Raw genomic sequence first — 14,041 nt, forward strand, 5'->3', positions numbered from 1 at the left:
AGGCCGAGCAATAACTGTTGTCAGTGGTGGTCAACGGCCACACTTATACATTGACAGTGAAGCTTTCTCACTTAGGGGTAAGTAATTGTCAATAGAAGCCATCGTGTGGAGTTGTTCAATTGTGGCTGTCCATATATTGGCGATGAAGAGCTCTTTCAATTATGGGCAGTGCTATGGTCAGTGATCTATGGAGCCACTGCATGGAGACTGGTGTGGGTAACTTGGAGGAAACCTATAGCAGTGTCAGTATGAGTGAATGAAGATCAAGAGCTTTCAGCCTTGCGATGTGGTAGTGAATGTTTGTGAGTGGTCAGTATTTTGTCTTGATGAAATCCCAGTTTGGGGTCGAAATGTCCTTATCTTATTAAACACTTCAGGAGGATCATACCATTGTGGGGATTTACCATTTCTTCTTTTTTGGTCTTCTTCAGTATTTAAAGTTACAGTTATTGCACACTTGAAAAATGCCAGTGTTTCATTTACAATTCACACAGTAACATGATGGCATTTTAAACCATGGTCCGTGTAACATGATGACCATCTGACCATGGTCCATGTAAGGTGTCAAAGCGCATTCCGTTTTCCGGGGCAAATTAGCTGATGCTGTGAAGAAGCCACAAGGAAAAATTTGATTACAGGCTCTGCTCAGTGTCACTGTGTATTTAGGGTGCAGACTGCAGCCTCCAGCCTGATGTCACTGTACAATTTGCCGGGACAGAGAAATGTGGAGTCTGGTTACTTTATCACGGTGGCCTGTGGGTCAAGATTCCAGGACAGGAGGCCTCGACCTGGACAGATGCCCGGGAAGTGATCCTATCATAGATCCTGGAACGCAACCCTGCATGGCTGTATCTGTGCCCATTGCCCACGGTTTACAATGAAAATACGGTGCCAACCCTTCCACCTCATAACGCCAAAGCGTCCTGGTGCCCTCTGCCATGTTGGGCGATGGGGAGTGACAACGGGGGAGGAGAGGAATGGTGAGGGGAGAAGAGGAAGGGAGGCTGGGGAAGGTGGGGTTCAAGCCCTCCACAGGTTATAGCCCACGTGGCAGGGAGAGGAAGGGTGTCCAGCTGCCTCCACAGCCCCTGCACTGACAGCTCTCACTGCTCTCTTTCTCTCCTCTCCTCTCCTCTGTCTTTCTATCTCTCCTCATGTTCTCTGTGCTGTTCTCTCTCCTCGTCACTGTTTATCTTTCACTCTCTCTCTCATTACTATCAATGTGTCACCTGTTTTCTTCTCCTCTTTCTCCTCACTCACTGTTCCTTAATCTCTTGCTCTCTCTTCCTAAATCTCTCTCTCTCTCTCTCTCCTCATTACTATCATTCTGCCACCCGTTTTCATAATTAGGGTTTCCGCTCTCTAGTTCAACTATTCTTCTCTGCTTTATTCACTGCAATTGTTGCCCCTTCTATCTCTCTCTCCCTCTGCTGTCTCTGGTTTCCCCAAATCATTTGAAAAGTATGAAAATGATCAACCTGTTGCAGCAAGCGTTTCATGTATTGCATATTAAATATTTAAAGTAACCATACAGCAGAGTGTAGAGGGTTGAAAGCTATAGCTTTGGCAAACAGGCAAGCTCTCTACAATGTCTGGGTTACACAGAACAGTTTATTCCTATACCTTGTCTGGTTTGTATTGTAGTGAGACTGCGTCTGTCTACAGTGAATTGGAAAGATTGACAAACAGATTCTGATTGAATGGCATAGAACCCACTCTCTTGACCTTACTACTCACTTGTAGATCTCTGATGAAGGTCACATACACTACATGGCCAAAAGTATGTGGACACATCTCATTCCAAAGTCGTGGGCAATAATATGGAGTTGGTCCCCCCTTTGCTGCTATAACATGTTCCACTCTTCTGGGAAGGATTTCCACTAGATTTTGGAACATTGCTGTGGGGACTTGATTCCATTCAGCCACAAGAGCATTAATGAGGTCGGGCAGGCTCGCAGTCGGCATTCCAATCCATCTCAAATGTGTTCGATGGGATTGAGGTCAGGGCTTTGTGCAGGCCAGTCAAGTTCATCCACAAAGATCTCGACAAACCATTTCTGTGTGGACCTCGCTTTGTGCACGGGGGTATTGTCATGCTGAAACAGGAAAGGGCCTTCCCAAAACTTTTGCCACAAATTTGGAAGCAAAGAATAGTCTAGAATGTCATTGTATGCCGTAGTGTAAAAATGTCCCTTCACTGGAACTAAGGGACCTAGCGCGGACCGTGAAAAAGATCCCCAGACCATTCATTATTCCTCCCCCACCAAACTTTACAGTTTGCACTATGCATTGGGGCAGGTAGCATTTTCCAGGCATCCACCAAACCCAGATTTGTCCGTCGTACTTCAAGATGGTGAAGTGTAATTCATGACTCCAGGGAACGCATTGCCACTGTTCCAGAGTCCAATGCCGGCAAGCTTTACACCACTCCAGCCAACGCTTGGCATTGCACATGGTGATCTTAGGCTGCTCGGCCAAGGAAACCCGTTTCACAAAGCTCCCGACAAAAACGTATTGTCCTGATTGCAACCATGGACAGACAATTTTTATGCACTCGGTGGTCCCGTTCTGTGTGGCCTACCACTTCATGGCTGAGCTGTTGTTGCTCCTAGACGTTTCCACTTCACAATAACAACACTTACAGTTGACCGGGGCAGCTCTAGCAGGGCAGAAATTTGATGAACTGACTTGTTGGAAAGGTGGCATCCTATGACGGTCCCACTTTGAAAGTCACTGAGATCATCAGTAAGGCCATTATATTGCCAATGTTTGTCAATGGAAATTACATGGCTGTGTGCTCGATTTTAAAAACCTGTCAGCAACGCGTGTGGCTGAAATAGTCAAATCCACTTATGCACGTATGCACTCTTCTGTAAGTTGCTCCGGATAAGAGCGTCTGCAAAATTACTAAAATGTAAATTAAATGCAAACTTACCCAAGACCAGCGTCTTGGATAAACTTCATCCGACAGTAACATTGTGACATACAGACAGTACCTGTGTTGGAGACAGAGTTCTCCTGCTTGCATTTCCCTTTGGTGACTGAGACATCATCGATGGCAATGTCCCCTTCATAGCCCGATCCCCGAATAGCCTCAAACATCACCTGAACAGGGAAAAAGAAAAAAACTTGTATTTCCATCGAAAATAAACTTCCACTTGCTACTCAGGAGACGTACTTGAATGCTTCGATTTGTGAATAGCACCAAAGTGTTGTTACAAATTGCTTCCAAGAATATAGAGACCTACAAGTGATTTATCACACTCAGAATACCGAATATGTTTTACATTTCAACACTTCCCAAAACACTTTCCTCACTTTCCTCCTATGCTATACTCCCAGTCGATATTCACATCATAAGAAGGAATTCCCCTAGATTACGCCACCATTGGCCCTCATTGAAAAATAGCCAACTTCTTTGTTGATTTTTTATTATACAGAAATAAAAAACTGTGCTGAAAAGCTGCTAATTTGTACAATGCACATCTAACCAGGTAAAAACTCGCTATCTCTAGTTTGCAACGCTCCCACATAGGGAAATAGAGCCTGCGACGAGAGCCTTATGACTTCAGGCTATTTGGTGTGAGAGTGTGAAATTGCGGTACCCGGTATCCAAATACACATAGCTATGTGTGTGGTAAGACACTTAACTTGTTTAGTATAGTCTGTTTGTAATTCCAGTCTGTAGTACTGGAATTAGTAATGAAGAATTGTAAAAGAGTGACAGAGGTTCTCTAAGGCCATGTTATGAGGCCATTTGAAAAAAGGGAGGGGAAAGAACAAACGTCCTAAAATAAAACTAGGTCAGATATTGTGGCGGAAGCAACAAGCAGTTGCTCATATCTCCTGGCCACCTGTTCGGAAACGTTTACGTTTGGCTCACCGTTTTTACCCAGAAGGCCTTGCTTTGGATTGACAGCTTAATTACTGTGGAAAGCTGCGTCCCCAAACCCCATCCCACCGAGCTAATCAAAGATGGAGTGTATTCCATTTGGTGAAAAAAGGAAAAAAAAACACCACAACAACAAGGAGCGCACTTTCATCCGTAATGGCATTCAACTCAGACTGGAGGCTAATTCATTTGCAATCTTCCGCAATCATTCGCCATGGATATACAGTATCCATTTTTTGTTTTCTCGTTTCAATTAAGAAAGTGCTTGTTGTTTATGTTGAAGTGCAACAAATTCTGTTATTATTTTCTACCAGGCAGTTTCCACATGGCGTTTTCATATCATGATAGAACATTTGCTGTCCTTGTAAACCATGTTACATGATGAAAGTCAAGTTTTTTGTGTGAGAGAGGAAGGTTGTGTGTCTGTGTGTGTGCGCTCATTCATGTTAGTGTATAGCCTCTTGACCCGTGGTTGACCAGGGACTCATTGATTACCCACTCAGCTCTCTGACCTCTCTCTCCCTCTCCTTCCCCCAACCTCGCTCTCTCTCCCTCTCTCCCTCCTTCTCCCAACTCTCTCTCTCTCTCCTTCTCCCAAACTCTCTCCCTCCTTCTCCCAACCTCTCTCTCTCTCCCTCCTTCTCCCAACCTCTCTCTCGCTCTCTCGCTCTCTCTCTCTAATTCAATTCAAGGGGCTTTATTGGCATGTGAAACATGTGTTAACATTGCCAAAGCAAGTGAGGTAGATAATATACAAAAGTGAAATAAACAATAAAAATTAACAGTAAACATTACACATACAAAAGTTTCAAGACAATAAAGACATTACAAATGTCATATTATGTATATATACAGTGTTGCAACAATGTACAAATGGTTAAAGTACACAAGGGACAATAAATATGGGTTGTATTTACAATGGTGTTTGTTCTTCACTGGTTGCCCTTTTCTTGTGGCAACAGGTCACACATCTTGCTGTTGTGATGGCACACTGTGGAATTTCACCCAGTAGATATGGGAGTTTATCAAAATTGGGTTTGTTTTCAAATTCGTTGTGGATCTGTGTAATCTGAGGGAAATATGTGTCTCTAATATGGTCATACATTGGGCAGGAGGTTAGGAAGTGCAGCTCAGTTTCCACCTCATTTTGTGGGCAGTGAGCACATAGGCAGACCTTGCTCTCAAGAGAAGACAGGCTATGGCGGCCTTTCTCAATAGCAACGCTATGCTCACTGAGTCTGTACATAGTCAAAGCTTTCCTTAAGTTTGGGTCAGTCACAGTGGACAGGTATTCTGCCACTGTGTACTCTCTGTGTAGGACTAAATAGCATTCTCGTTTGCTCTGTTTTTTTGTTAATTCTTTCCAATGTGTCAAGTAATTATCTTTTTGTTTTCTATTGATTTGCTTGGGTCTAATTGTGCTTCTGTCCTGGGCTCTCTGTGTTTGTGAACAGAGCCCCAGGACCAACTTGCTTAGGGGACTCTTCTCCAGGTTCATCTCTCTGTAGGTGATGGCTTTGTTATGGAAGGTTTGGGAATCGCTTCCTTTTAGGTGGTTGTAATTTAACGGCTCTTTTCTGGATTTTGATAATTAGTGGGTATCGGCCTGAAGCGAGAGAGGAGGAAGATGGGAGAAGGAGAGGGAGAGAGAGTGGTCAGAGAGCTGAGTAGGTAATCGAAGCTCTCTATTACTGAAAGAGAAAGAAAGAGAGAGCTTCTCCAATTACACACAAAGGGAAGGAGCCAAACAGGAGGACGGCGCATCTCTCTCTGCTATTCTCTAATTTAATCCTTGAATACACTCCTTTGAACGAAGGACTCCTTTGAATAAATAAAGAAAGCCTGGAGAGGCGGCTTTGACAGGGATGGAGGGAGTGGAGGGGTGGAGGAGTGAGACTGATAGATTTGGCCAGTCTTCTCATTTGTGAGGAAGGTTGATTTGATTTGCTTGCTAGGGGGAACACGGGGGAACAAGGTATGAGGGGTGGCTAGGCTAATTGGCCAAAGGGCCGTGGCGGACGGGCACTGTCAGGCGTAAGAGCCTGGTCACGATGTTCGATTATACTAAACAATATTAGACTGCACTGTTATATATGCAGACACACACCGAAGGTGCGCACACACAAACACACACCTCCTAAATGCATTCTGTATTCTTGTGTGCATGTGTGTTTGTGTCTGAAGCAGGCCAGCTTTTGCTATTAGTTATTATTTTTATTTATGTATTCACTTCCATGGCTCTTTCTTGTAAATCTCCTTGCCGAAAGTGCAAGCCTGATTTATTGTAGGGCAGAAGAGCCTCACCTGGGGCTCTGAATACACAGACACACACACACACACACACACACATGCACAAACACACTCAAATACACATGCACTATGGCCACGAGAGAGAGAGTGAGGGGTAGAAGGGAGAAGATTGAAGGGAGACATGAGTAAAAGAGAAAGGGAAAGAGAAAGAGAGAGAGAGAAAGGGGAGTCGGAAGAGAGAAAGCTGCCAAACCCTCATGAATTACACAGTTAAAAAGCTGGATGTGTGTGTGTGTGTGTGTGTGTGTGTGTGTGTGTGTGTGTGTGTGTGTGTGTGTGTGTGTGTGTGTGTGTGTGTGTGTGTTAGTCGTTATTGATGTGTGTGGTTAGTCTTTGTAAAGTTTGGGGTGTGTGTGAGATTTTGCAAGCTGTGTGTATGTGTGCGTGTGTGTAAGTGTCTTAATTACTATGCTCTCCTCATTTTGTATTTTCCTGCTGGAGGTGATACATTTGTAGCAATAGAACATGTTAAACCTCAAGGGAGTAAGGAAGAAAGGAAGCGAGGAAGGAAGGAAGGAAAGATGCATTTTAAAAGTATTTCAATGTGGCCCACTTTCTGTTTTACAACACCCATTAACAATGAGCTAATTACAAAATCGCTGCCATCCACTCACTTCAAACAATCCCCATTCTCTCCTACTCTCGTCCTGCCTCACCCTGAGGGATCCGTCCCTATAATTCCCATAGTGCCTCTCTCACATCGCCGTGCCAACCTGTTCCTGGCCGTACCACTTCCTTTGACAGGAAGTACAGTGGGCGGCGTGAACGTGGTGTTTTGCCTCCACTTGTAACCTTTAATGCGGTGCATTGATCTGTGGCCCTGCACAGAATACGCCAGGGGGGGAAACAGCCTGTAGGGAGCCCCGCTTTGAAGTGCTGTGTGTGTGTGTGTGTGTGTAAGAACGAAAGAGACAGAGAGGAGGGGGGGGGGAATGCAGAAGAGAGAGTAAGCTAGTAAGAGAGAAAGGGATGCAAGAGAGAGAGGGGGTAAACATGCCGAAGAGAAAGCGAGTGAGAAAGCGAGAGGCAATAGAGAGCAAGCAAGAGAGAGAGTGAAATGAAGATAGAGAAAGTAAGAGAGTAAGAGAGAGACAGAAAGAGGAAGAGGAGGGAGAGAACATACGCTACCCAGGACAGCGCAGTGCAGCATGGGAGAAATGTGGGTTGCCCTGTTTTCCAATAAACCCAGAGGCATATCATTGGGCTGCAGTATGGAAGGAACAAAGATGGCCTCTGGGTAATCGTCATCTCAACCGGCCAAGATGTTTCGACAACTTTTCTCTTCGTATTTTCCTTCTTAAATGTTTATATTTTTGATTGTGGTCGTTTTAAGACATTTTTTTCTGCTTGCAAGTTGCTTTGGGGAGTAACTTGTATTTTTAGCAATAGTCTTTTTGGTGAATCCTCGCTAACATCACGGCTGTTGTAGACAGTTTATTGAATGTATAGTGACAAGCAGGTTGCGATTTAACACAACATCAAAAGATGTGCCGAAGGTGAATTGATCAGCCTAGTGTGATGCCAATTGTTCTTTATTTCTGTGCATAAGTAGGCAACCATAGCCATGACAGAGAGGAGCAGTAGTTGACGACAGTACATGCCAGCTAGGTCATAATGTCTTTCCAGCAGTAATGACCAATAGGCTTACAGTCATTTAATCTCGAGTTTGGGTTGGCAGTACAGTATGCTTCACTTTTCAACAAAACAGGTGTATCCTGTTTCCATTGGTCATCCATGAGATGTTTCTAAAACTTTACTGGAATCCACCTGAGGGAAGGGTACCAAAACATTTCTGCATCATTGAAGGACCCCAAGAACACAGTGAACTCCATCACTCTTAAATGGAAGTAGTTTGGAACCACCAACACTCTCCCTAGAGTTTGCCGCCCGGCCAAACTGAGAAATCGGGGGAGAAGCGCCTTGGTCTGGGAGGTGACCAAGAACCCGATGGTCACTCTGACAGAGCACCAGCGTTCCTCTGTGGAGATAGGAGAACCTTCTAGAAGAATGGTGGAGTGCTGCAGAGATGGTCAATCAGGCCTTTATGGTAGAGTGGCCAGACGGAAGCCACTCCTCAGTAAAAGGCACATGACAGCCCGCTTGGAGTATTCCAAAAGGCACATAAAGGACACTGACCGTGAGAAACAAGATTCTCTGGTCTGATTGAACTCTTTGGCCTGAATGCCAATTGTCAAATCTGGAGGAAACCTGGTACCATCCCTACGGTGAAGCACGGTGGTGGCAGCATCATGCTGTGGGGATGGTTCACAGCGGCAGGGATACTCATCTGGATCGAGGGAAAGATGAACGGAGCAAAGAGTACTGAGAGATCCTTGATGAAAACCTGCTCCAGCACGCTAAGGACCTTAGACTGGGGTTAAAGTTCACCTTCCAACAGGACCACAACCATAAGCACACAGCCAAGACAACGCAGGAGTGGCTTTGGGACAAGTCTCTGAATGTCCTTGAGCCCGATCGAACATCTCTGGTGAGACCTGAAAATAGCTATGCAGCGATGCTCCCCATCCAACCTGACATAGCTTGAGAGGACCTGCTGAGAAGAATGGGAGAAACTCCCCAAATACAGGGGAGCTTCTAGCGTCATACTTAAGAACACTAGTCAGTTTTTATTTTATACATTTGCACACATTTCTAAAAAACTGTTTTTGCTTTGTCATTGTGGGGTATTGTGTAAAAAACTGTTTAATCAATTTTAGAATAAGACTACAACCTAACGAAATATGGAAAACTAAAGGGGTCTGAATACTTTCCAAATGCACTGTAGAAGCCATCGCTCTCTCTTTGTTATACAGGACAACTATTGACCAACTCTATTAAATCATTTTCTGTCTTGAATCATTATTTCCATGCCATGAAACAGCCTCCAATTTTACATAACATAATTAGCATAACGTTATTAGTCTGATACTACATAATTCATAATTGGTGTCATGAATAAAGATGGCTGCCAACGTTTATCTAATCTTCCTGCATGGCACTGCCAGTCTCAGCGGGTGAGCTGTCAGTACGAGATTCCTAAATTGTCGAGTCTTTGATTGGGTTATCCATGCTAATCAACAAAGAATGTTGCTATATTGTATTTATGAAAATACTAACGACACAACGTGTCAGACTGAAATGAGGCTGGAAGGATTTATTAACCCTTATTTTACAAGATATACACATTCTCCAACCTTCTCCCGACTTGCACCACTTGCATGGTGGAAATTCCCTCCAACCAATGCTTTACTCTAATCCTGTGCTTTTAAATCCATGGCGGGGATTGTGCAAGTGCACACTTCTGGAAAAGGATAGTGCATCAGGGAAAAGTCATTTTCTTCTACAGCAACAACCTGGGGAAGAGTTGCAATGGAGAGGAGGAAAGGGAAACACAGAGGTACTGTAGAAAATCCTGACGAAAAAACCTCTTTGTATGTGTCCGAAACACGTTAATGAAAGTGTCAGACTTGGTCTAACGTTGAAGAACAAAACAATGCTTGCACAAAGTCTTTCTAGCGTGACTCATTTATGAGGAAAAAGTGGAATTTGTGTGCCAGACCGTACTGCAACTCATTGACTTCTTTCTCCTGCTCAAACTCTTTCTCTCTCAGATTAACTCTACTATCTGTGAAGGTTTATTTATACTAACTGTTTCCATTAGATTGAATCCGAGATGCATGTAGTCTCTTCAGACAAAGACATACACTTTGCTTCCTAACAACTTGCGGTACCACCTCCGCTCCACTCAATACTGACTGATACTGCAATATGTGAGGCTAGCTTCAAAGTGGATATAATTGCATTTTTTCTTACATCTAGCATTGAGGGAACAAACCCTTAAAGGGGCAATTCAGGATTCAAAAAACAACAACGAGGTCATCTACCAACCTTTTTTTTGGTAAACAGCTGAGGGATAGGGCTATAGAAATGCAACCACTCTCAAATTCATAGACAGAGCTATGAATGCAAGGACAGACCATTCATACGATAAAACTTGTAGTTTTACCCATATTTTGAATCTATACAGTGTTTGATTACTTTGTTTACAGTAAAACAAGCTTATAATGTTGGGTTCGAATGGGGAAGCATTTCAAATCAAATCAAATTGTATTTTTGACATGCGCCGAATACAACAACCTTACTTTACTTACAAGCCCTTAACCAACAATGCAGTTCAAGAAATAGAGTTAATAAAATATTGACTAAATAAACTAAAATGAAAAAATTGAATGAATCAAAAAGTAACACAATATATGTACATAACAATAACGAGGCTATATACAGGGGGTACCTGTACAGAGTCAATGTGGAGGCTATATAGACAAGGGGGTACCAGAACCAAGTCAATGTGCGGGCGTACAGGTTAATTGAGGTCACTTGTGAAGTGACTATACATAGATAATAAACAGCGAGTAGCAACAGTGTAAAAACACAATGGGGACGTTCAATGTAAATAGTCCGGGTGGCCATTTGATTAGTTTAGTGATTCAGCATGCCTACATCTGCTCCTGCCACACCCTCTACTTCTCATCCTGTGTCTCCCTAACCTGCCACCACACCCCCAGTGCTCTCTCCTCTCTCTCTGTGGGTGTATGTGATTGTGTGAGTTGAGACAGGTGTGCTGGAGGCAGAGCAGATAGTCACCAGCTGTAACCTGTTCCATAATCAAGACCCTTACGAATACTCAGACCTGCCACTTCCATGCTGCCAGTCCGTAGCCTCTGCACAGTCAGTCTGCGTTTCAAGCCACCTGTTCCGGCATAGATCTTGTTATCCTGTGCCTGCTCCTCCTTAGCCTGACGCTGCGCTTCTCTCCTCTCTACAGTTCCGTCTGTTCTGACTGGTTCCTGTCTCCAGTCCATCGTCTCGTCAGTCCTGCTTTCCTGCCCTGGACCCCAGCTCTACTGCTTCACTGGATTCCGCTCCAGACCTGCTTACCCTGCCCCCACTCCCCCTGCCTCAATTCCTGGTTCCCAGCTACCTGTCCAAGCTTCTCCTGGCCTACACCCCCACACACACTTTTCAATAAATATCTTATATGTCCCGGTCTGTCTGAGTCTGCACTGTCTGAGTCTGCACTTGGGTTCACCTGCTCCGCCACACATAACACAGCAGTCTTATGGCTTGGGGGTAGAAGCTGTTAAGGAGCCTTTACGTCTAGACTTGACACTCCGGAACCGCTTGCAGTGTGGTAGCAGAGAAAACAGACTATGATTTGATGACCAGTGACTCGAGTCTTTGACCATTTTTTGGTCCTTCCTCTGACACACCCTAGTAAATAGGTCCTGGATGACAGGAAGCTTGGCCCAAGTGATGTACAGGGCTGTACGCACTGTAGCGCCTTATAGTCGGAAGCCAAGCATTAGCCATACCAGGTGGAAGCGTCGTCGTTCAGCCACTACTCGGTGAAACATAAGATATTACAGTTTTTAATGTCCTGTTGGTTGGAACTTTGAGACAGTTGAACTAAGCTCATTAGGAATTTATGTTATATCCTTCAAGTATCAATGGCTATATATTATATTTCGCAATAAATTAAGTGCAAAAATGAATGTCGCAATCACAGTTTGCCCCATTAACTTAGTAAATGTCAACTTAATATACGCTGCAGTCGAGGATCGAAGGAGACAGATATAGCCAAATAAAACCAGAGAGCCCAAACAGTAAAAAAACAAAAATAAAACACCGACTTGGGTAAATTCCCACTGCCGGAATGAGCCCTTCTCAGTCATTATCATTGATTGGTGAGAAAACAGGTGTCTGACAGAACAGAAAAGAAAGAAAGTACAAGGGAGGGAGGAAAGGGAGGTGTATTGCCTCAGCTCCATTGCTGGCAACCTAGAGTACAGGAAGTCTGTCTGATACAAGCGAGAAAGTGGAGAGAGAGAGAGACTATTACAAAGCCTTCGTATAAGCATCCCTCCACTTGCCAGTGCTCAGATCAAGTCTGTTTTGTTTAAAATCTCTATTTGTATTGTTACGGATTGTAGAGTGCATTCAAAGTATTCACATCCCTTAACTTTTCCCACACTTGTATTACAGCCTGAATTTTAAATAGATTGTTTTCAGTTTTTTGGGTCACTGGCCTACACACAATACCTCATAATGCCAAAGCGGAATTATGTTTTAATTCATTTTTTACAAATTAATAAGAAAAATGTAAAGATGAAATGTGTTAAGTCAACAAGTATTCAACCCGTTCGTTGTCAAATCAAATTTTATTGGTCACATACACATGGTTAACAGATGTTAATGTGAGTGTAGCGAAATGCTTGTGCTTCTAGTTCCAACTATGCAGTAATATCTAACAAGTAATATAACAATTCCCCAACAAGTACCTAATGCACACAAATCTAACAAGTAATCTAACACACATAAATCTAACAATTCCCCAACAACTACCTAATACACACAACTCTAAAGTGGTGAATAAGAAAATGTACATACAGTGCCTTGCGAAAGTATTCGGCCCCCTTGAACTTTGCGACCTTTTGCCACATTTCAGGCTTCAAACATAAAGATATAAAACTGTATTTTTTGTGGGTTAGGGTTAGTTTTGCACATCCAGGTGTTAGCATGGCCAAGTCAAAGTCCAGACCTGAATCCAATCGAGAATCTGTGGAAAGAACTGAAAACTGCTGTTCACAAATGCTCTCCATCCAACCTCACTGAGCTCGAGCTGTTTTGCAAGGAGGAATGGGAAAAAATGTCAGTCTCTCGATGTGCAAAACTGATAGAGACATACCCCAAGCGACTTACAGCTGTAATCACAGTAATTAACAAGTAAGTATTAACTTATGGGGGCTGAATAATTTTGCACGCCCAATTTTTTCAGTTTTTGATTTGTTAAAAAAGTTTGAAATATCCAATAAATGTCGTTCCACTTCATGATTGTGTCCCACTTGTTGTTGATTCTTCACAAAAAATACAGTTTTATATCTTTATGTTTGAAGCCTGAAATGTGGCAAAAGGTCGCAAAGTTCAACGGGGCTGAATACTTTCGCAAGGCACTGTATAAGTATATGGATGAGCAATTTCCGAGCGGCATAAGCAAGGTGCAGTAGATTGTATAAAATACAGTATATACAGTACATGTGATATGAGCAATGTAAGATATGAAACATTATTAAAGTGGCATTATTTAAAGTGACATTGTTTAAATTAACTAGTGATCCATTTATTAAAGTGTCCAGTGATTGGGTCTCAATGTAGGCAGCAGCCTCTGAGTCAGTAATTGTGGTTTAGTAGTCTGATGGCCTTGAGATAGAAGCTGTTTTTCAATCTCTCGGTCCCAGCTTTGATGCACCTGTACTGACCTTGCCTTCTGGATGATACCAGTGTGAACAGTCAGTGGCTCGGGTGGTTGTTGTCCTTGATGATCTTTTTGGCCTTACTGTGACATCAGGTGCTGTATGTGTCATGGAGGGCAGGTAGTTTGCCCGCGGTGAAGCGTTGTGCAGACCGCACCACCCTCTGGAGAGCCTTGCGGATGAGGGCGGTGCAGTTGCTGTACCAGGTTGTGATATAGCCCGACAGGATGCTCTCGATTGTGCATCTGCAAAAGTTTGTGAGGGTTTTGGGTGGCAAGCCAAATTTATTCAGACTCCTGAGGTCGAGGAGGCGCTGTTGCGCCTTCTTCACCACACTGTGTGGGTGAACCATTTCAGTTTGTCTATGACGTGTATGCCCAGGAACTTAAAACTTTCCACCTTCTCCACTTCTGTCCCTTTGATGTGGATAGGGGGGTGCTCCCTCGGCTGTTTTCTGAAGTCCACGATCATCTCTTTTTTGGTAGACGTTGACTGAGAGGTTGTTTTCCTGACACCACACTCCGAGTGC

The 14,041-nt window shown here is 43.6% G+C and overlaps 1 protein-coding gene across 1 annotated transcript in view; it reads right to left on the reverse strand.

The window, feature by feature from the left end:
• The window catches only part of LOC135506184 (MAM domain-containing glycosylphosphatidylinositol anchor protein 1), a 430,085-nt gene that overhangs the window by 11,896 nt on the left and 404,148 nt on the right, over positions 1–14,041 (reverse strand). The window contains exon 18 of the mRNA XM_064925672.1: positions 2,997–3,105. Within this exon, the coding sequence (XP_064781744.1) occupies positions 2,997–3,105 (109 nt within the window). The remainder of the gene's footprint in view (positions 1–2,996; positions 3,106–14,041) is intronic.

This window comes from Oncorhynchus masou, chromosome 2 (assembly GCF_036934945.1).
Source record: "Oncorhynchus masou masou isolate Uvic2021 chromosome 2, UVic_Omas_1.1, whole genome shotgun sequence".
Taxonomy (NCBI): Eukaryota; Metazoa; Chordata; class Actinopteri; order Salmoniformes; family Salmonidae; genus Oncorhynchus; species Oncorhynchus masou.